Consider the following 22,986-nt stretch of genomic DNA (forward strand, 5'->3'; position numbering starts at 1 on the left):
CAGCATGCCTGAACAGTCAACGGCTGTCCGACAATACTGGGAGTTGTTTTGCAACAGCTGGAGGCTCCGTTCTGGAAACAGTGGCGTACCAGACGTTTTTCATTTTTATTGGGGAGGGGAGGGGGGCTGTGTAGGGGTATGTGTATATGTAGTGTTTTTTACTTTTTATTTTATTTTTTTGTGGTAGTGTAGTGTAGTGTTTTTAGGGTACAGTCACATGGGCGGGGGTTCACAGTAGTTTCTCGCTGGCAATTTGAGCTGCAGCAGAAAGTTTGCGGCAGCTCAAATTTGCAGCCAGATACTTACTGTAATCCTCCGCCCATGTGAGTGTACCCTGTACGTTCACATTGGGGGGGGGGACATCCAGCTGTTGCATAACTACCACTCCCAGCATGCCCGTTGGCTGTCGGTGACTGCTGAGAGTTGTAGTTTTGCAACAACTGTAGGTACACTGGTTATGTATCACTGAGTTTGTGACCTAACTCAGTGTTTCACAACCAGTGTGCCTCCAGCTGTTGCAAAACTACAACTCCCAGCATGTACGGTGCATGGTGTAAGGTGACTGCTGAGAGTTGTAGTTTGCAACAGCTGGAGGCACACCGGTCGTGAAACACTGAGTTAGGTAAAAAAAAACTCTTGAGTTTCACAACCAGTGTGCCTTCAGCTGTTGCAAAACTATAACTCTCAGCAGTCACCGACAGCCAACGGGCATGCTGGGAGTTGTAGTTATGCAACCAGCAGATGCACCACTACAACTCCCAGCATGCACTTTAGCTGTTTGTGCAAGCTGGGAGTTGTAGTTATACAACAGCTGAAGGTACACTTTTCCATAGAAAGAATGTGCCTCCAGCTGTTGCAAAACCATAAGTCCCAGCATGCCCATAAGGGAATGCTGGGAGTTGTGGTGGTCTGCCTCCTGCTGTTGCATAACTACAGCTCCCAGCATGCCCTTTTTGCATGCTGGGAGCTGTTGCTAAGCAACAGCAGGAGGCTGTAACTCACCTCCTGCTGCTGCTCCGTCGCAGGACTGTCCCTCGCCGCCGCAGCTGCTCCTGGGGCCCCGATCCCAACAGGGGCGCCGGGGATCGGGGTCCCCAGCACCGGGGGTCGTCTTCCCGCACCCGCTCACGTCCTCCGGAAGAGGGGCGGAGCGGGTGCGGGAGTGACACCCGCAGCAGGCGCCCTGATTGGTCGGCCGGTAATCCGGCCGACGAATCAGGGCGATCGTGAGGTGGCACCAGTGCCACCTCACCCCTGCAGGCTCTGGCTGTTCGGGGCCGTCAGAGACGGCCCCGAACAGCCAGTAATTCCGGGTCACCGGGTCACCGGAGACCCGATTGACCCGGAATCGCCGCAGATCGCTGGACTGAATTGTCCAGCGATCTGCGGCGATCGCCGACATGGGGGGGCATAATGACCCCCCTGGGCGATATGCCGGGATGCCTGCTGAACGATTTCAGCAGGCATCCGGCTCCGGTCCCCAACCGGCTAGCGGTGGGGGCCGGAATTCCCACGGGCGTATGGATACGCCCTCGGTCCTTAAGGACTCGGGATGCAGGGCGTATCCATACGCCCTATGTCCTGAAGAGGTTAATCCCCCCTAAGACATACGACGCATGCAGGTTATTAGTACCCAGATGCATAACTTTACATTTATCCACATTGAACCTCATTTGCCAAGTGGATGCCCAGACACTTAGTCTATCCAAGTCATCTTGTAACTTATGCACATCCTCTATAGACTGTACTGTGCTACAAAGCTTGGTGTCATCTGCAAAGATAGAAACAGAGCTGTTAATACCATCCTCTATATCATTGATAAATAAATTAAACAACAGCGGTCCCAGTACTCTTTAGACGTGGCGATCAAAGTTGATAGCTGCGTCTAAAGTGAAAGTAAAAGCTTCCCGGCAGCCCAGTCGGGCTGATCGGGACCATCACGGCTTGAGCAATCAACTGCTGATAACACTGATCAATGCATTGGAATGCAATGGCAGGGATCAGTGTATTGAATCAATGTACTGCATGTTGTAGTCCCCTATGGGGGCTATAACATTGCAAAGAAAAGGGGAAAAAAAGTTAATAAAGACGATTTAACAATATGTATAAGAGAAAAATACAGCAAAATAAGGCTTATCCTCCATTCACACATTACCTTTTTGTTATTGGTGGTGCCAGATGCTTACTCTTTTATTACACATCAAAAGATGATTTCACCCCACCCCCCCTTTTCCCATAAAAAACTGTGTAAATAAAAATAAATAAACATATGTGGTATTGCCGCATGTGTAAATATCCGAACTATAAAAATATATTGTTCATTAAACTGCAGGGTCAATGGCGTACGCGCAAAAAAAAATCCAAAGTCCAAAATAGCATATTTTTGGTCACTTTTTATACCATAAAAAAATGAATAAAAAGCGATCAAAAAGTCAGATCAAAACATAAAGGGTACCGATAAAAACTTCAGATCACAAAGAAAAAAAATTTGCCCTCATACCGCCCAATATATGAAAAAATGAAAAAGTTATAGGGGTCAGAAGAGGACAATTTTAAACGTATAAATTTTCCTGCATGTAGTTATGATTTTTTTTCAGAATACAAAATCAAACCTACATACTGTAAGGCTGGGTCCACACTACGTTTTGTCCCATACGGGAGCGCATACGGCAGGGGGGAGCTAAAAGCTCGCGCTCCCGTATGTGACCGTATGCGCTCCCGTATGCCATTCACTTCAATGAGCCGACCGGAGTGAAACGTTCAGTCCGGTCGGCTCATTTTTGCGCCGTATGCGCTTTTACAACCGGACCTAAAACTGTGGTCAACCACGGTTTTAGGTCCGGTTGTAAAAGCGCACACGGCGCAAAAATGAGCCGACCGGACCGAACGTTTCACTCCGGTCGGCTCATTGAAATGAATGACATACGGGAGCGCATACGGTCACATACGGGAGCGCGAGGTTTTAGCTCCCCCCTGCCGTATGCGCTCCCGTATGGGACAAAACGTAGTGTGGACCCAGCCTAAGTTGGGTATCATTTTAACCATATGGTCCTACAGAAAAAAGATAAGGTATAATTTTACCAAAAAACGTACTGCGTAGAAACTGAAGGCCCAAAAATTTACAAAATGGCGTTTTGTCACACAATGTTTTTTTATCCGTTTCACCTTAGATTTTTGGGTAAAATGACTAATGTCACTGCAAAGTAGAATTGGTGGCGCAAAAAATAAGCCATCAAAGGGATTTTTAGGTGCAAAATTGAAAGGTTTATGATTTTTAAAAAGGTAAGGCGGAAAAGACAGAAGTGCAACAATAAAAATTGACAAAGAGATAAGGGGTTAAAGTCCTAAGGGCCTAGTTACTGTGAAAGGCCAGCCAAAAGTACACACCTGCTGGTGTTGTAGACAAATACTGTTTTAAGCGTAGTGGAGAGTATTGTACTCCCCTCATATACACACTAAGTATGTCATGCAGAGAAGTGCCAAGACGTGCACAGAGGAGTGGCAGAGGCCCGAGCTCCCGGTATCAGTTAGAGGTCATGTCTCGACCAGCAATCCATCTGCCCTCATCGATTGGTTAACACGGTCATCCACATCATCACAAGTGACATCTGACACCCCCAGTCAAAGGTTAATGGGTTCCTCAGACACAACCCTCAGTACCTGTCCTCCCATTGCCTCTGTCCTATGCTGTTCCCTTCCCCACAGAAGTATCTTATGCTGTGGGTTCAGCTCCACTATTTAGTGAGGACGATATACTAGAGGACAGTCAGCAGCTACTGCTCAGCCACGAAGTGGAGAGGGGCGTGTGAGGTGGCGAGTGTTCAGGGTCCTGAAGCAGACACTGTTGAGGAACCTAAGGAGGACATCAGTGGCATGCAGACACAACTCGATAATGATGAAGCCGATCGCACTTGGGAGACGGGTGCAGAAGGGGCTTCATCATCATCATCATCATCAGAAGAGGGTTGCAGGTTGCCCGTGAGGCAGCAGCTGAGGCAGCAAGGTGGTAGCACGGTTGACAGTCAGCATCGTGGCAGAAGTGGAAATTTTGGAGCCAAACGTGCCCGGGGTAGACCACCTGCTTCGCGGCAGCCTACCTTCCCGGGAGGTAGTGGAACAGGGGTTCCTGGAGACGACGGCAGTAGCAGTCAATCAGTGCGGACTGTTGGTGGGAAAATCAGCTACTCGGCGGTGTGGCAGTTTTTCATCAAGAATCCGGAGGAGGTTAACATGGCCACATGCAAGATGATTCGGCAGAAGGTGAAGGGTGGCCAGGGTCCCAGTGTTGGCACAACGGCCCTACTGTCAGTTTTGTAGGTGTTTTTTATATTAAAGGAGTAGTCCGGTGTGCACTTTTCTTATTTTATCCGGTCTGGGCTGCAAAAAAAAAAAAAAAGAAAACAAACTTTCTCTTACCTGCCAACGCGCCCCAGAAGCTCCAGTACAGGTGTTCGGTCGCCGGCTGTTTGCCTATTACTTCCTGTTAGCCCGGCACATGGAGCTTCAGCCTATCAACGGCCGCAGCGATGTCCCGCCTTGGCCGGTGATAGGCTGAAGCTCCATGTGACGTGCCGGGCTAACAGGAAGTAAGAAGCAAACAGCCTGGCGACCGAACGCCTGTACCGGAGCTCCTGGGGCACGTTGGCAGGTAAGAGAAAGTTTGTTTTCTTTTGTTTTGCAGCCCGTACCGGATAAAATAAGAAAAGTGCGCGCCGGACTACTCCTTTAAGGCTGTGTTGACACAGTGAGTGCAGTATTTCTGTATTGTTAATGTGTTTTTTACTTGATTTTGCATTTTACAAAATCACAGGAAAAACACATCCCTTTCTTCTCTCTCTGCCCTCTGTGCTTCTACATAGACTTGCAAGGGCATCTATAACTTTTCTGAGCTGACTTGTCTTGAAACGGACTTTGACCAGTTTTTGAGAGTGAATGGTGAGTTTAGGAGGGAAGATGAGTTAGGATAAGTGGAGAAAGAGCATTTTTCTCTGATAGGATACATTATACTTGAACTATTGATTTACCATTGAAAGACTTAGTATTCTATGCTATAACACACGTGCCCTATTTACAGGATAGGGGCTAAGTGTCTCATTACAGGTAGTCCAAATACTGGGGGATAACTGACCGCTGTACAAGTGCAACCTGCCACTCTATTCTGACAGGAAACCCTGATCTCCAGATCTCGTTAGGGTTCCTGCAGTCTGGCAGACCTCAATCAGACATTAATAATCTATTCTGTGACTACATGTTAAAGGCTGAAATCCACCTTTAAGATCCAAAACACTATGGGGGAGATTTATCAAAACCTGTGCGAAAGGAAAAGTTGCCCAGTTGCCCATAGCAAACAATCTGATTGCTTCTTTCATTTTGCAGAGGCCCTGTATAAAATTATTTTTCAAAAAACATGTAAGAAACCATTTCATTAACCAACATCATTCCTACAGGCGTGTTCTTTTATAATGATAAATCACCAAGCACATATTAAGATCACATCTAAGGCATCTTTTTCTTAACTGAACTCAAGTGAAATGTGTTTTTTTTTTTTTTTTAAATCTATGTCCAGACTGCCAGAATGAAAATAATAAATATTAACTTATTTTCAGCCGCTCCCCGATGCTTCTGATATTGCTGTCCTGCCCTCCGGTCCTGATCTTCCTAGCTAATGGCTTGCCATAGTGATGTCCTGCCTCAACTACTGATAAGCTAAGCGGCAGTGTCATTTAATGGGCCGGTCATTCTTCCTGGTGCTGGGGCCCGTTACATTAATCTGAAGAACATTTAACCCCTTAAGGACTCAGCCCATTTTGGCCTTAAGGACTCAGACAATTTAATTTTTACGTTTTCATTTTTTCCTCCTCGCCTACTAAAAATCATAACTCTTTTATATTTTCATTCACAGACTAGTATGAGGGCTTGTTTTTTGCGCGACCAGTTGTCCTTTGTAATGACATCACTCATTATATCATAAAATGTATGGCGCAACAAAAAAACACTATTTTTGTGGGGAAATTAAAACGAAAAACGCAATTTTTCTAATTTTGAAAGGTTTTGTTTTCTCGCCGAACAATTTATGGTAAAAATGACGTGTGTTCTTTATTCTTAGGGTCAATACGATTAAAATGATACCCATTATTATATACTTTTATATTATTGTTGCGCTTAAAAAAAAATCACAAACTTTTTAACCAAATTAGTACGTTTATAATCCCTTTATTTTGATGACCTCTAACTTTTTTATTTTTCCGTATAAGTGGCGTTATGGGGGCTCATTTTTTGCGCCATGATCTGTACTTTTTTTTGATACCACATTTGCATATAAAAAACTTTTCATACACTTTTTATAATTTTTTTTTAATAAAATGTATTAAAAAAAGTAGGAATTTGGGACTTTTTTTATTTTTTTTCGTTCACGCCGTTCACCGTACGGGATCATTAACATTTTATTTTAATATTTCGGACATTTGCGCATGCGGCGATACCAAATATGTCTATAAAAAATGTTTTTTACGCTTTTTGGGGGTAAAATAGGAAAAAACGGACGTTTTACTTTTTTATTGGGGGAGGGGATTTTTCACTTTTTTTTTACTTTTACTTTTACATTTTTTTACATTTTTTTTTACACTTGAATAGTCCCCATAGGGGACTATTCATAGCAATACCATGATTGCTATTACTGATCTGTTCTATGTATAGGACATAGAACAGATCAGTGTTATCGGTCATCTCCTGCTCTGGTCTGCTCGATCACAGACCAGAGCAGGAGACGCCGGGAGCCGCACGGAGGAAGGAGAGGGGACCTCCGTGTGGCGTTATGAATGATTGGATCCCCGCCGCAGCGCTGCGGGCGATCTGATCGTTCATTTAAATCGCGAACTCCCGCAGATGCCGGGATCTGTATTGATCCCGGCACCTGAGGGGTTAATGGCGGACGCCCGCGAGATCGCGGGCGTCGGCCATTGCCGGCGGGTCCCTGGCTGCGATCAGCAGCCGGGATCAGCCGCGCATGACACGGGCATCGCTCCGATGCCCGCGGTTATGCTTAGGACGTAAATGTACGTCCTGGTGCGTTAAGTACCACCTCACCAGGACGTACATTTACGTCCTGCGTCCTTAAGGGGTTAAACTGTTACAAAAATATGTACAAAAAGTATTTGTTTCATTAACCTTCCTCTAGTATTTCTTTTAATAATAATTCTTTAAAGATTCTGCAGCGCTGTACACTCAAATAGGTCTCTGTTACATTAAGGCTAAAAATCTAAATATGAGATATAAATATGAGATTCCCAGGGCTGGTGCAAGGATTTTTGCACCCTAGGCAAAAGATAACTTTGCCGCCCCTTGACCACGCCCATTGGCTCCACCGTTTGACATGCCCCGCCTTACTACTGGGGTTACACACTGTAACAAACCTCCTCCTCATGTAAGTACCTTACTACTGGGGTTACACACTGTAATAAACCTCCTCCTTATGTAAGTACTTTACTACTGGGGTTACACACTGTAACAAACCTCCTCCTCATGTAAGTACCTTACTACTGGGGTTACACACTGTAACAAACCTCCTCCTCATGTAAGTACCTTACTACTGGGGTGACACACTGTAACAAACCTCCTCCTCATTTAATCACCTTACTACAGGGGTTCTCACACTGGTGTGGTGCTCTGTGGCGGCCATTGTTGCTGTGATGCTTTGTCGTTGGGGGTGTGTTTCGGGGACTTGATCGGGCATAAGTGAGGCTGCCTGGCCGCCTGGTCATTCTCCCTATGGGCTTGGTGTTGTAGGGGCAGTGGTCGCCGCCCGGCGCAACACCAGTGTTAGGTTAGGGACCCACTCTGACTAGGTGACCTTGATGTGGCGAGTGGGCTTGTACTTATTAAAATGTATAGTAACAACCTGTTAGTTTTTTAAATTATGCTTATAGCAAGTAGATCAAAATACAAATGGTGGATGTGCGGATATGTTTCTGTTTCTCTATTTTTGTTTTATATAATTAGTATTTACCATTAGGGGGGAAAATTTTTTTTTTTAATTTGGCAAAATAGGACAGGTACACATAATGCCCTCAGTGTACAATAAAGAGAAAAGTCAGAAGAGCAAACTCAAAGATCACAGCTACATCAGCCACCAGATGGCATCAGATGGTTTGATATAATGATATCTTTTACGTAAATGTAAACATTTAATCATACATTGAACTGCAAGGGCATGTGGAAAAGAGCTCAAGAATTAAAGGGTTTTTAAAGATGAAAATATTGTTAGCCTATCCTTATCAATATCAATCTAGGCATGCTCACCAACTACCTGTTTGAAGGGCTTTGCATATGCAATGGCCTCTATCAGACTGCATCAGAAGAGCAGTGATTGGAGACATGGAGGTAAGGAGAAGCCTTTCAGTTGCCATTTTACCTGACCACAACTGCCGTACTGCACTGCAGAGGTCCCAATCACTCCCCAGAACGCACACGCATGTGATTTGTGGCATTTACAGGGTTAATGTCAGACATCAGCATGATCGTTGATGTCCGGCAGACGATAAGCACACTTAGACACAAAGAGGACGTAAAATGCACCTTTTGTAGTGAAACGGTTGAAATAGGGTAGGTTAGTAGTTCCCCATTAAGGCGATATATCTCCTACAGTAGGCCGATAGTTACCCCATCAACTTGTTCCCCTGTTGACTACTACTCTGGATGATAGGAGGAGAAGTGGTCCTACAGCAATAGGAGTAGAGTATGTGGAAGGGCAAAAAATGGTATGCATACCTCTGAAAAATCCTTCTATATATAAAGTTTTATTATTTTGATTATGTTTTAAATTATATTGAGTTTTCATTTTGGTCCTAAATAATCATGCTCACATAGGGGGAGATGTATCAAAACCTGTGCAGAGAAAAACTTGCCCAGTTGCCCATAGCAACCAATCAGCTTGCTGCTTTCATTTTTATGAAGGCCTGTGAAAAATGAAAGAAGCAATCTGATTGGTTGCTATGGGCAACTGGGCAAGTTTTCCTCTGCACAGGTTTTGATAAATCTCCCCCTATAGAGATTAGTTTTAGTAGCAATGATACTATGGTGAGCCACCGGTGTTATAGCGGGCCCACGGGGTGTTGTGGTGTAGGTAGCGGGGTCAGATGGTGTTAACCCCTAGTGTTCGTGAGGCCAGGATGTGATTGTTTGTGTAGGGCACCGCCGACAGCCAACCCAAAAACGGCATATAGTAAAAGAGTCCAAAGCAGAGTTTTGATGCAACTGGAACTTTATTGAAGAAGGCATAAAACAGTCTTTACAGATAGCCAACTTCCACAGAGGTGACCGGGACACAGGGAACCTCTCAGGCTTGCTTGGACTTTTAGTTATTATGATGCAGGCCACTGTACTACTGTTATCACTTTGTAGGGACTTGACTTGTACTCACAGATTTGATGTGGCTGCAGGTTTATAGGCTTTGGCCTAGATATGCTGGACTTGACTTGTACAGGACTTGTGCTTGCTTTAAGGTCCAGGTCTAAAGAGAGAGAATGTGTAGACTACAGCCCCTTATATATCAGGGGGGCTGGACTAAATCCCATTGGTAGCTGGTTGCCTGTGGTTACCTGTGCCCATTGAACTCTGGGTATCATGTGATCACATGTCACATGACATATCACATGACCTTAGGAAGGTCCTATACAGGGTAACTATCCTAACAACCTTCATATACAGTTTACATTCACTGTACAATACTTACAATAAATGTACCTGCTTAATATACAACAATAATACCATAATGACTTGGGGGGATCCTGCAGGAGATCCCTGTGGACCTGAGGGACTCTACCTGAGGGGACTTTAGGACTGTACAGAACCATGTTCTGTACCGGGACACCGCAATACATTAGATCTATTTCCTCATTTTTATCTGCTACACTTGTTGATCAATTAATCCTATAGATGAATTGATTACATTTTTTGAAAGGTAGAATGCTCTTGAAGTAACCGTTGTCTCTGCTGCATTGGTATGCTGGCGATCAGGTCTTCAGCTCCTTGGCTACGCTGGCGATGTATAGCGTCTGTGTAGCCCTAGGTAGCGGATGACACGGCCGCCGGCAGATCATGTGACCGGGTCAGGTGGTGAGTCATGCGATCTGAACTCTCTATAGTAGCAAGTTGCACAGGCGCATTTGCGTTTCTCCCCACGCCACAAACGCCATTATAATTATGCAGAACTTGGAAGGACCTCCTTTCTTGTTATTATGTTAATATTTAACACATGAGTTATGATTGTAAATGATGAATGATTTTTATTTACACAGTTTTTTTATGGGAAAAGGGGGGTGATTCAAACTTTTATTAGGGAAGGGGTTAAATCACATTCACACTTTTTTTTCACTTTTTCTTTTGCAGTGTTATAGCCCCCATAGGGGGCTATAACACTGCACACACTGACCTTTTACACTGAGCACTGGCATGTATTAATATGCCATTGATCAGTGTTATCGGCGCTTGACTACTCCTGCTTGGATTTCAGGCAAGGAGCAGTCATTCGGTGATCGGACACCTAGGAGGCACGTAGGGATCCTCCCGGTGTCCTGTAAGTTGTTCGGGACGCCGCGATTTCATTGCCGCAGTTCCGAACAGCCTGACTAAGCTGCCGGGACACTTTCAGTTTCACTTCAGACGCGGCGGTCAATTTTGATCACCGCATCTGAATGGTTCATACAGGGCATCACCGCGATCAATGATGTCCTGTATTAGCCATGGGTGATGGGCACCGGGACCGACCTTATATAATGCCGGGTCACCGCATGACCCCGCATTATATCGCGGGAGACGGCACAAGATGTAAATATGCATCCCGTGTTGTTAAGGGGTTAACAAAATGTTTAACTTGGGCTTTTGGGGGAGTGTTTTTTTTTGGAATAAAAGTTTTTTTAGTTGTGTTTTTTTTTATTTACTTTACAGGTTTAGTAGTGGAAGCCATCTTATAGACGGAGTCCATTACTAAGCCGGACTCCATCTATCAGATGACTTCCACTACTAAGCCTGTAAAGGAAATAAAAAAAAACACTTTTTAAAAACTTTTATTCCAAAAAAACACTCCCCCACAAGCCCTCGTTAGCCGTTTTATTAATATTTAGAAGAAAAAAAACACTGGTCATCAAGGTAGTCCACCGAATCTGAAGAAGTCCTCTGCATACATTGATCTGAAATGATAAGAAAAAACACGGAAAATGGTTTGTACGTTTATGGCGCCATAAACCAGTGTTTCCAAACAAGCAGCCTTTAGCTGTTGCTAAACTACAAGCCCCATCATTTGTAATTTAGCAAAAGTGAGTCTCCAGTTAAGCAACAGCTGGAGTCTTGCTGTTTCTAAACTACAACTCCCATGATGGGAGTTGTAGTTTAGCAACAGCTGGAGGTACCCTGTTCCTAAACTACAACTCCCATGATGGGAGTTGTAGTTTAACAACAGCTGGAGGCACCCCCCCATCTCTCCCCAGTCATCTCTTGCCCAAAATTGCTCAAAAAACTGCTTAACCGGACGTGCAACTTTCTGTGTGACATTTGTAAGCAAAAAAACAGCTCTAAATCCCTTGATAAATCTCCCCCATGAAGTTTTGCACCTGAATGCATGGAAGAAGTACTAGGAACACTGAGATCATGTGTCAGAGTAGCCCAGCATACCTTGCAGCTGGCAGCAATATCACATGACCCCAGGTTAGTCAATCATTGCTTGCATTGTGCGACATATAGCACCCAGGCCAAACCGAAGAAAGGAGCCTTGAGAGGGGCCTGTCAGTTGTCAACTTTGTTCTTGCTCACTTGTGGGCCCTCCATTGGGCCCAACATCTGTGCAGTATGCTTTGCTGCAGGGTTTTCAACGTTTAACTTAAAGGAAATATGTCATCAGTTTCAGCTGCACTAACATTTCTGTACAGACAGGTAGTGCAGGTGATACTGATGACATCCATACTTACCTGATCCAGTTCCATGCTCCATTTCTCCTGCAATCTTCCGTCATATGTTCCGAGAAATTCCAGAAATTAAAAAAACGCCAGCTACCGCATCCCCACCGGTCCCGTGCCGCATCACATTCATTTGAATAAACCGACCGGAGTCAGCTAGTGACTCCAGTCGGCTAATTTTTAAACAATATCAGCTTTGTTGCGGCACTAAAAACTGGGACAGACCACAGTTTTCAGTCTGGCAACAAAACTGTATACAGTCCAAAAATATACGGTCCAGCTAGTGACTCTTTTCGGCTCATTCAAATTAATGGGATGCGGCACGGGTCCGATGGGGATACGGCAGGGATGGGTTTTTACATTTCTCCGCTGGATCCGGTAGCTGTATGGGCATGTAGCCTGAAGGACATATACACAAAAAGTGACACGGAAATAAAGTTGCCAGGGACTTCTAGTGCAGGTAGCATTTCTGTACCATATTGTCTAGGCCCTCTTCTTTCTAAGTTTTTGGTGGAGGCAGCGTGGTACAGAAATTCTGTCTGCATCAGAAACTGGGAGAGAAGAGGCATCACCCCAGGAGTAAAGCTGCAGGGGAGTGGTGTGACAAGTAAGTTGTTTTTTTCATGAGACACAGTGTGGCCTAATAGTATATGGGGCCACAAAGGGGGCCTAATACTATATGGGGCACAAAGGAGGATTAATGCTATATGGGGGCCTAATGCTATATGGAGAATAGCGGAGATCTAATCCTATATGGGCCTAACACTACATGGGGCCACAGAAGGGACCTAACAAGTTTATGAGGGCACATAGGGCGCATAACACTATATCTGGACACAGAAGAGCCTAACTTCTATGTTGGGAAAATGGGGCTTAAACCTATATGGGAGTACTGAGCGGGCCTAAACCTATATGGGAGTACTGAGGGGGCCTAAACCTATATGGGAGTACTGTGGGGGTCTAAACCTATATGGGAGTACTGAGGGGGTCTAAAGCCATATGGGAGCAAAGAGGCGCCACACAATATATGGGCACACAGAGGGGTCTAACACTATATGGGGCACAGAGGGGTATAATACAATATGAGAGCACAGAGGGGATCTAACTACTATATGGGAGCACAAAGAGGCCTAACTACTATATGGGAGCACAGAGGGGGGCCTTACACTATATGGGGGTGCAGAGGGACATGATAGTATATGTGGGCATAGAGAGGACCTTACTACTATGTGGGAGTAAATAGGGGGACTGACTACTATATGTGGGCATAGAAGGGGCATATTATATTAAGCCACAAAATGGGCACTACTATTGTATGGGGCAATACAGATGGTGAGTTTGTAAAGAGGCATGGATGGTGCTGGAGCAAGGAGCCTAAAATGTTTTTTCAGCATATTATGTAGAGAGGCATCATGGCCCAGAGAAGTCTTAATGTGGTAGAGGGGTGTGGTGAGGGCAGATGTGGTTACCCTAGGGGGAGATGGCATTAACCCCTTGTATCCCTGACACCAGGGCGTGGATTAGATTAAAATGACCCGAAGGTATATCGCTGGATCCTGGGCTAGGCACGGGGGCAATAAAGACTCCAACGCCAAGTTACGGACAACGGTAGCTTTACTGAGGGTAGACAGTTGGTAAAGTCGATACAGTTCAGCCAGGGCCCAAGGAGGTGACCAGTGATGCAGAGACCTTAAGGGCTTGCTGGAACTTGTAGTAGGACTGGACAATTGAATGCAGACCACGCTGACTTGACAGATGACAGGGACTGACTTGACTTGACTCACAAAGCTGTGACTTTAGATTACTTGACTTGATGGTGGCTGCAGGACTGGACTTTGAGATCTCCAACACTCTGGACACACACACTAGGCACGACTGCACTGGACATCAGCTTAACAGAAGAGAAGAGCTCAAAGAGAGAAGCTAGCTACACCTAGGGCTTATATGGGGGAGACTAGCAGGGAGCCCATAGGTCACTCTTGGGATCACCTGGTCACTGGTACCTCCTGGGTAACACACATGACATCACATGGTATAACTCTTAAAGCAACATTACATTTAATTACACTTTACATGATAAAACATATTTACAAAGGGGAAACAAGTGCAGGGGGCCTTGTGGACACTGGAGGAGGCTGCCTGACAGGACAGCAGGAGCATGGGGTAAAACCTCCCGTACTGGGCCACCATATTAATGATGCCATGGGCAAAGTGACCGATTCTGATCAGAGAAAATGTTACCTGTGATTTAGAGAAAGCTTTACCTGTGACATACATGTCACTGGATGAAACTGCATGTGGTTACTTGTACAATCTGCAGGTCCTGTGTAGAGTTGGTATCTACCACTATATGGTCACTGTATGGGGGATATTAGTCTTTGTATAGTGACTTTTATTCTGTAACAGTATAGTGGTATTAGTTATTATGTTGTGGTAATGGCAGCGGCTATGATGCTGTGTTAATTTTTGTCCCTTGTAAATTAGTATTATTGGTTGTATTGGTCTTAGTATACTGGAAATAGTCAGCAACAGCATGGTGATAATATGTATGGCGATAATATTAATTCCTTATATACGGGTGTTCATTAACTATATGACCCACTTAGACATATGAAATATTAATATGCATGGGAAATTGTTTTACCCATGTAAACGGAATTTGAGAGTGGAACCAAATAGAAAGAATTGCCAAGTTACCTTTTTTCTTTATGATTCACTGTCTCCCATTGAAGAAAAGAAAAAACTCTCCCATTGACTTTAACCCCTTAAGGACACATGACGTACTGGAACGTCATGTGTCCACTCCCGATCTATAACGCGGGGCCACGGCGTGGCCCCGCGTCATAGCGGGTCGGGCCCGGCCTCTAACAACGGCCGGGACCCGTGGCTAATAGCGCGCGGCATTGATCGCTGTGCCGCGCGCTATTAACCCTTTAGACGCGGCGTTCAAAGTTGAACGCCGCGTCTAAAGTGAAACCGAAAGCATCCCGGCTAGCTCAGTGGGCTGTTCGGGATAGCCGCGGTGAAATCGCGGCATCCCGAACAGCTGACAGGACAGCGGGAGGGCCCCTACCTGCCTCCTCGCTGTCCGATCGCCGAATGACTGCTCAGTGCCTGAGATCCAGGCATGAGCAGTCATGCGGCAGAATCGTTGATCACTGGTTTCTTATGAGAAACCAGTGATCAACATAGAAGATCAGTGTGTGCAGTGTTATAGGTCCCTATGGGACCTATAACACTGCAAAAAAAAAGTGAAAAAAAAAGTGAATAAAGATCATTTAACTCCTCCCCTATTAAAAGTTTGAATCACCCCCCTTTTCCAATAAAAAAAAAAACACAGTGTAAATAAAAATAAAAATAAACATATGTGGTATCACCGCGTGCGGAAATGTCCGAATTATAAAAATATATCATTAATTAAACCGCTCGGTCAATGGCGTGCGCGCAAAAAAATTCCAAAGTCCAAAATAGTGCATTTTTGGTCACTTTTTATATCATTTAAAAATGAATAAAAAGTGATCAATAAGTCCTATCAATGCAAAAATGGTACCGTTAAAAACTTCAGATCACGGCGCAAAAAATGAGCCCTCATACCGCCCCATACACGGAAAAATAAAAAAGTTATAGGGGTCAGAAGATGACAATTTTAAACGTATTAATTTTCCTGCATGTAGTTATGATTTTTTCCAGAAGTCCGACAAAATCAAACCTATATAAGTAGGGTATCATTTTAATCTTATGGACCTACAGAATACATATCAGGTGTCATTTTTACCGAAAAATGTACTACGTAGAAACGGAAGCCCCCAAAAGTTACAAAACAGCGTTTTTTTTTTCAATTTTGTCGCACAATGATTTTTTTTCCCGCTTCACCATAGATTTTTGGGCAAAATGACTGACGTCATTACAAAGTAGAATTGGTGGCGCAAAAAATAAGCCATCATATGGATTTTTAGGTGTAAATTTGAAAGAGTTATGATTTTTTAAAGGCAAGGAGCAAAAAACGAAAATGCAAAAACGGAAAAACCTCCGGTCCTTAAGGGGTTAAAGTGAGGCTGTACGGTTTTTGGCATGAAAATGGGCATGTTTGTTCTTGTCTGTTCCTAGATATAGAATTTCATATATGTATAGATACAGATCACATAAACATTAATCCTTTATATATACACAGGGCTATATATGCTTCCTACTATACTAGTTGCCACAAAATACTGTTCCTCCTAAAATAGCTCCAGACCACAACCATGCACTATTCTAGATTTATGAATGTGCGTGATGGGCAGAGTTCAGGTTTGTCAGTTTGTTATAGTTATTTTTTTTTTTTTCGTTTACACATTGACAAATAACACTTTAAAAAATATGTAAAAAAATAAAAATGTATTTCATTTTTAAATACAAAAGTATAAACAGCTGATACATTCCCTTTGTAAAAGTCAATCCCACCCCAGATTAAACTTTACTTTTAGAGTGCAAAGAGTATACAGTGGTCCCTCAACATACGATGGTAATTCATTCCAAATGAACCATTGTTAGTTGAAACGATCGTATGTTGAGGGATCCGTGCAATGAAAAGTATAGGAAGCTGTACTCACCTGTCCCCGCCGCTCCGGACCATCACTGCTGCCCTGGATGTCGCCCTCCATTGATGTCGCCATGTCCCCACCGCTCCGGATCGTCTCTGCTGCCTGGGATCGTCGCTCTTCATCGCCGTCATCACGTCGCTGCACACGCCGCTCCTATTGGATGACGGGACGTCATGCGCGTTGGCGTGATGAGGACGAAGGAGAGCGACGGCGATGCAGGGGATCCTGAAGAGAACGGTCCAGAGCGCTGGGAACAGGTGAGTGATCATCACCGGACCACACAGGGCACCTTAAATGGCTATCCAGTGCCAGCTGAAGCAGTCTGTGCTGCTGAATAGCCGTTTATGCAATGGCCACGACATACAAAAGCATTGTATGTTGATGCTGCCTTCAACATGCGATGGCCTCTGAGATGCCATCATATTTTGAAATTATCGTATGTCGGGGCCATCGTAGGTCGGGGGGTCACTGTAGTAGCTGCTGCATAGGATAAGCCATAGGAGGGTCCGATTATAGCCTCTGGCCTCTATTTAAATTGTTGTCTGATGTCTCTATTAAAGGGGAAATCTTGCCTGGGGTCTGTACTAAGGATCTACAACTTTTTAGAGGGCCTGTTTTTGAAGTCTCTAAAAAGGTAGTCAAGTCTGTAGTCTTTATTTTGGGGGTATGGGGTTTATATTTGGTTAGGTAGTCTGTGGTCTGTATTATTTGGGGGATATATATTAATTTTGGGGAGCGATGATGGTGTCACATGTACTATCTGTGATTAAATTAAGTATGTAAGTGTATATCCTACATAAAAAGAGAGGGCATAAAGCAAAACATTTAGCTTTGCATGCCATTTTCAGAATCTCAAATGTTCACAAGTATGACATTTAAACAAGTGGGGGAGATACAGTATATCAAAACCTGTTCAGAGGAAAAGTATCCATTTTATTTGTGCTTGGTGGGTGGTTCTTGTACAGATCTGCAGTCTGTCACTGTCACTGTGTCCCTCACTGCACAGTAATACACGGCTGCGTCTTCCCCCTTCACATTCTTTATATGAAGCTGTGTAGTCAGAGATTTTCTGTCTATAGTCATTGAGTATCTTGGATATGGGTTAGTAACTGCAGTAAGACCATAACCATAGATCTCTAGGCCGTGTCCAGGGATTTGCTTGTACCAGATCAGAAGGTCATAGGTTGATATTTTGTGAGAACAGTTCAGGGTGATATCTTGGTTTTCTGTAATCTGAAGATCAGACTCCTGTGACACCTGAGAATCACACCGCACATCTGGAAACAAATGAATAAGCAAGTGATTAGGATTATCCTAAATAAATAATAAATATTGTGCTAAATCTATTAGGTTTTATGTGAAATATATTATTTAGTATCATTCATTATATTATGTACAAATGTGTGGAAAGAACAGTCATTTGTAATAATATTTGACTTACCTGTAATGAAAAGAAATAATAATAGACCTGGAATCATTGATCCACCATTAGTCCACATCATGTTGTATTGTGAATACTACAAGATGTATAATCAGGTGTGAGAGACTGTAAAGCGTGAGATGAAATATATAACACACACCGCACCTCCTCCTCCCCTATGATGTGGTATGAGATACAGAATTCAGAGCTCCTTCTCATCTATATAATACTGAAATGCACAGTGTTCTACCATTGCATATGGAAACTGTATTACCGGCACAATAATACACAGCTATTTTACACCTTTTTTTTTCTTTTTTTAAGGAGTACACACATCCAATTGTAGTCTGTTGAAATGCAAATATGGAGCAAGTTCCAGATGGCCTGGGACAGATACAGTAGGAGTGAGGGGTTGCCCACGGCTCATATACAAGAGATAGTTGGCATTGTATAATAATGTCGTTGTCACGATGCCGGCTGGCAGGTAGTGGATCCTCTGTGCCAGAGAGGGATTGGCGAGGACCGCGCTAGTGGACCGGTTCTAAGCCACTACAGGTTTTCACCAGAGCCCGCCGCAAAGCGGGATGGTCTTGCTGCGGCGGTAGTGACCAGGTCGTATCCACTAGCAACGGCTCACCTCTCTGGCTGCTGAAGATACTGAAGAAAGGCGAGGTACAAGGGAGTAGGCAGTAGCAAGGTCGGACGTAGCAGAAGGTCGGGGGCAGGCGGCAAGGTTCGTAGTCAGGGGAGATAGCAAAGGTACTGGTACACAGGCTATAAAACACACAATACGCTTTCACTGGCACTAAGGCAACAAGATCCGGCAAGGGAGTGCAAGGGAGGAGACTAGATATAGCCCGGGAACAGGTGGGAACCAATTAAGCTAATTGGGCCAGGCACCAATCATTGGTGCACTGGCCCTTTAAGTCTCAGGGAGCTGGCGCGCGCGCGCCCTAGAGAGCGGAGCCGCGCGCGCCAGCACATGACAGCGGGGGACGGGAACGGGTAAGTGACCTGGGATGCGATTCGCGAGCGGGCGCGTCCCGCTGTGCGAATCGCATCCCCAACGGCCATGACAGAGCAGCGCTCCCGGTCAGCGGGACTGACCGGGGAGCTGCAGGGAAAGAGACGCCGTGAGCGCTCCGGGGAGGAGCGGGGACCCGGAGCGCTAGGCGTAACAGTACCCCCCCCCTTAGGTCTCCCCTTCTCTTTATCGGGTAACTGCCTCCCCTGGGATGAGGACACCGGGAAAGGATGGAGGAATTCCTCAACGGCAGGCAGAACCGCAGGAGTAGGAATGGGGAGAGAGGGCAGAGGGCGGGACCTGGCACGGGGCAGTGTGACACCAGGACGAGGGTCATGAGGGGACACAGAAGCTTGCCTGATGGAACTGGGAGGGGGGGAGGGGCATTTCCTGTGGCAGGCAGAGTCCTTAATGACCTTAGGGGGACCAGATACAGGAGGAACCACAGAGTTACGGCAAGGGTTACTGGGAACCGGTTTTAGACAGTTCTTGGAACAAGAGGACCCCCAACTCTTGATCTCCCCAGTGGACCAATCCAGGGTTGGGGAATGAAGTTGAAGCCAGGGAAGTCCAAGGAGAATTTCCGAGGTGCAATTGGGGAGGACCAAAAGTTCAATCCTCTCGTGGTGAGATCCGATGCTCATAAGAAGGGGCTCCGTGCGGAAACGTATGGTACAGTCCAACCTGGCTCCGTTGACCGCGGAAATGTGGAGTGGCTTGACAAGACGGGTCACCGGAATACGGAATTTATTCACAAAGGAGTCCCGAATAAAATTCCCAGAAGCTCCAGAGTCCAGGCAGGCCACGGCTGAGAGGGAAGAGCTGGCTGAAGTGGAAATCCGAACAGGTACCGTGAGACGTGGAGAAGCCGACTTGGCATCAAGAGACGCCACACCCACGAGAGCTGAGTGCGAACGTGCGTTTCCCAGACGTGGAGGACGGATTGGGCAATCCACCAAAAAATGTTCAGTACTGGCACAGTACAGACAAAGATTCTCTTCCTTACGGCGATTCCTCTCTTCCAGGGTCAGGCGAGACCGATCCACTTGCATGGCCTCCTCGGCGGAAGGCCTAGGCGCAGATTGCAGTGGAGACTGTGGGAGAGGTGGCCAGAGATCTAAGTCTTTTTCCTGGCGGAGCTCTTGATGCCTCTCAGAAAAACGCATGTCAATGCGAGTGGCTAGATGAATGAGTTCATGCAGGCTAGCAGGAGTCTCTCGTGCGGCCAGAACATCTTTAATGTTGCTGGATAGGCCTTTTTTAAAGGTCGCGCAGAGAGCCTCATTATTCCAGGATAGTTCAGAAGCAAGAGTACGGAATTGTATGGCGTACTCGCCAACGGAGGAATTACCCTGGACCAGGTTCAGCAGGGCAGTCTCAGCAGAAGAGGCTCGGGCAGGTTCCTCAAAGACACTTCGAATTTCCGAGAAGAAGGAGTGAACAGAGGCAGTGACGGGGTCATTGCGGTCCCAGAGCGGTGTGGCCCATGACAGGGCTTTTCCAGACAGAAGGCTGACTACGAAAGCCACCTTAGACCTTTCAGTAGGAAACTGGTCCGACATCATCTCCAAGTGCAGAGAACATTGCGAAAGGAAGCCACGGCAAAACTTAGAGTCCCCATTAAATTTGTCCGGCAAAGACAGGCGGAGGCTAGGAGTGGCCACTCGCTGCGGAAGGGGTGCAGGAGCTGGCGGAGGAGATGATTGCTGATGAAGTTGCGACTGAAGTTGGTGCACAATGGTGGACATTTCTGACATCTGGTGGGTTAGATGGGCGATCTGTCGGGCTTGCTGGGCGACCACCGTGGTGATATCAGAGGCAACTGGCAGGGGAACCTCAGCGGGATCCATCGCCGGATCTACTGTCACGATGCCGGCTGGCAGGTAGTGGATCCTCTGTGCCAGAGAGGGATTGGCGAGGACCGCGCTAGTGGACCGGTTCTAAGCCACTACAGGTTTTCACCAGAGCCCGCCGCAAAGCGGGATGGTCTTGCTGCGGCGGTAGTGACCAGGTCGTATCCACTAGCAACGGCTCACCTCTCTGGCTGCTGAAGATACTGAAGAAAGGCGAGGTACAAGGGAGTAGGCAGTAGCAAGGTCGGACGTAGCAGAAGGTCGGGGGCAGGCGGCAAGGTTCGTAGTCAGGGGAGATAGCAAAGGTACTGGTACACAGGCTATAAAACACACAATACGCTTTCACTGGCACTAAGGCAACAAGATCCGGCAAGGGAGTGCAAGGGAGGAGACTAGATATAGCCCGGGAACAGGTGGGAACCAATTAAGCTAATTGGGCCAGGCACCAATCATTGGTGCACTGGCCCTTTAAGTCTCAGGGAGCTGGCGCGCGCGCGCCCTAGAGAGCGGAGCCGCGCGCGCCAGCACATGACAGCGGGGGACGGGAACGGGTAAGTGACCTGGGATGCGATTCGCGAGCGGGCGCGTCCCGCTGTGCGAATCGCATCCCCAACGGCCATGACAGAGCAGCGCTCCCGGTCAGCGGGACTGACCGGGGAGCTGCAGGGAAAGAGACGCCGTGAGCGCTCCGGGGAGGAGCGGGGACCCGGAGCGCTAGGCGTAACAGTCGTAATATGAAAAGGGGGGAGCCACAAAGTGCGCACTTAAGAGTCTGTGGAGGTTATGACTGTAAAGTTGCTACAAAACTATGAAGGATAATTCTCAGGTGAAAAGGAGAGACCATTGCATATTGAATGTCTGGGTTAAAAGGGAGCCACTGGTACTGATGTATCACTGGGACCCCCACCCATCATGGGAAAGGGGGTACTGGGTCTCTCAATTAAATGGAGCAGTGATTAAATATATAGACGGTCACTCCATTCATACTCTATGGGAACGCTACAGCTTCGAATTGCCTAATATATCCAAATATTACTATGCTGCCCAATGTGCCCCTCTTGTGAAATATTACACATTTACTAGGCCCTTCAAGAAGTGATGTTAGCCCTGCACCCTGCAAGCATTACTATGAAAAACCTCCTCTTGTGGACCCCCCCCCCCCCCCCCCCTATGTAATCCCATCAGGAAACATTCTCTATGTCTGTGGGAGAATGTGAAGTACTCTCTTGGCCTGCTGTTACCTCATGTTCCCCTCCTCCCCTCTCTACCATAATTTCCCCCCCTATTTCAACCAGCACAGGAACCTCCACTGACTTTGCCTTCTGGCACCCTAAAGGCCATACTTTAGAATATTACTTATACTTAAATATATTGACGGCTTGACCCCCATTTTACCCTCCAGGCCGGCTTTTATCTTTCATTCAGGGATTTCTTTATGTATTTACAAATGAATATATTATTTCTTTCCATAGACACAGGACCACACATTCCCTGTCTCGCTATCCTGTACAGCATGGATGCCAATTTGTCCCTCACTCCACTGGTCTTATTACCATCACACACCATTTATTTTTTTCTTAATGCCTGAGGGCAATCTTTCCCCCCCCCCCCCCCACCATACTTTGGTATGAAATAGCAGAAGGCAGAATGAATGCAGATTCGGGAGCCCCCTTAGGAGTGTCCTTAACAAACTCATGTTTGAAACATTATATGAAATGATGTGATGGTGGTACCTAGTGCCTGTACAAATTGCTCACACAGTTCTTGGTTACTTACTAGACTGCTATAAAATCTGTACGGCATCTGGTGATGTCTGCCATATTTGGTGAGACTGACCTGTAGTTGCTGGGTTTTAATCCCGAATTTATACTTTAGTCTGCTGGATCACAGGATTCTTATTGACCCACAACCAGGGATCAAGCCCTGGGGAAAAGAGTGTGGGAACTCACCCAAGATTTCCACTCAAGGGCTGGTCCTGCAGGACTCCTGCTAATGGGAACCATGTTACTCTTATGAAAAAGTGCAGGAACTCCATTCCCATGTGTTCCTGCAGGACTTGAGCCCTGCCCACAACCCCTGAGAAGCCTTACTGATCTTATCTATTGAGGGCATGCCTCACAAACAGAAGCTGATTACTTCTATTGTCCGTGCCACCAAG

The 22,986-nt window shown here is 45.9% G+C and overlaps 2 gene segments (V, D, J or C); both read right to left on the bottom strand.

Annotated features, from left to right (window-relative positions):
- LOC130366634 (T cell receptor alpha variable 4-like) overlaps positions 1–11,982 on the bottom strand; it is a 42,421-nt gene extending 30,439 nt beyond the window's left edge. The window contains 2 exon segments of the V gene segment in view: positions 9,419–9,508; positions 11,961–11,982. Coding sequence covers positions 9,419–9,508; positions 11,961–11,982 — 112 coding nt within the window.
- Positions 11,983–16,014: 4,032 nt separating this feature from the next.
- On the bottom strand, positions 16,015–18,097 carry LOC130277187 (T cell receptor alpha variable 26-2-like). The segment is given in 2 exon segments: positions 16,015–17,808; positions 17,973–18,097. Coding segments are annotated over 2 exon segments (405 nt in total).
- Between the last annotated feature and the right edge of the window lie 4,889 nt (positions 18,098–22,986).

Source organism: Hyla sarda, chromosome 1 (genome assembly GCF_029499605.1).
Source record: "Hyla sarda isolate aHylSar1 chromosome 1, aHylSar1.hap1, whole genome shotgun sequence".
Lineage (NCBI taxonomy): Eukaryota > Metazoa > Chordata > Amphibia > Anura > Hylidae > Hyla > Hyla sarda.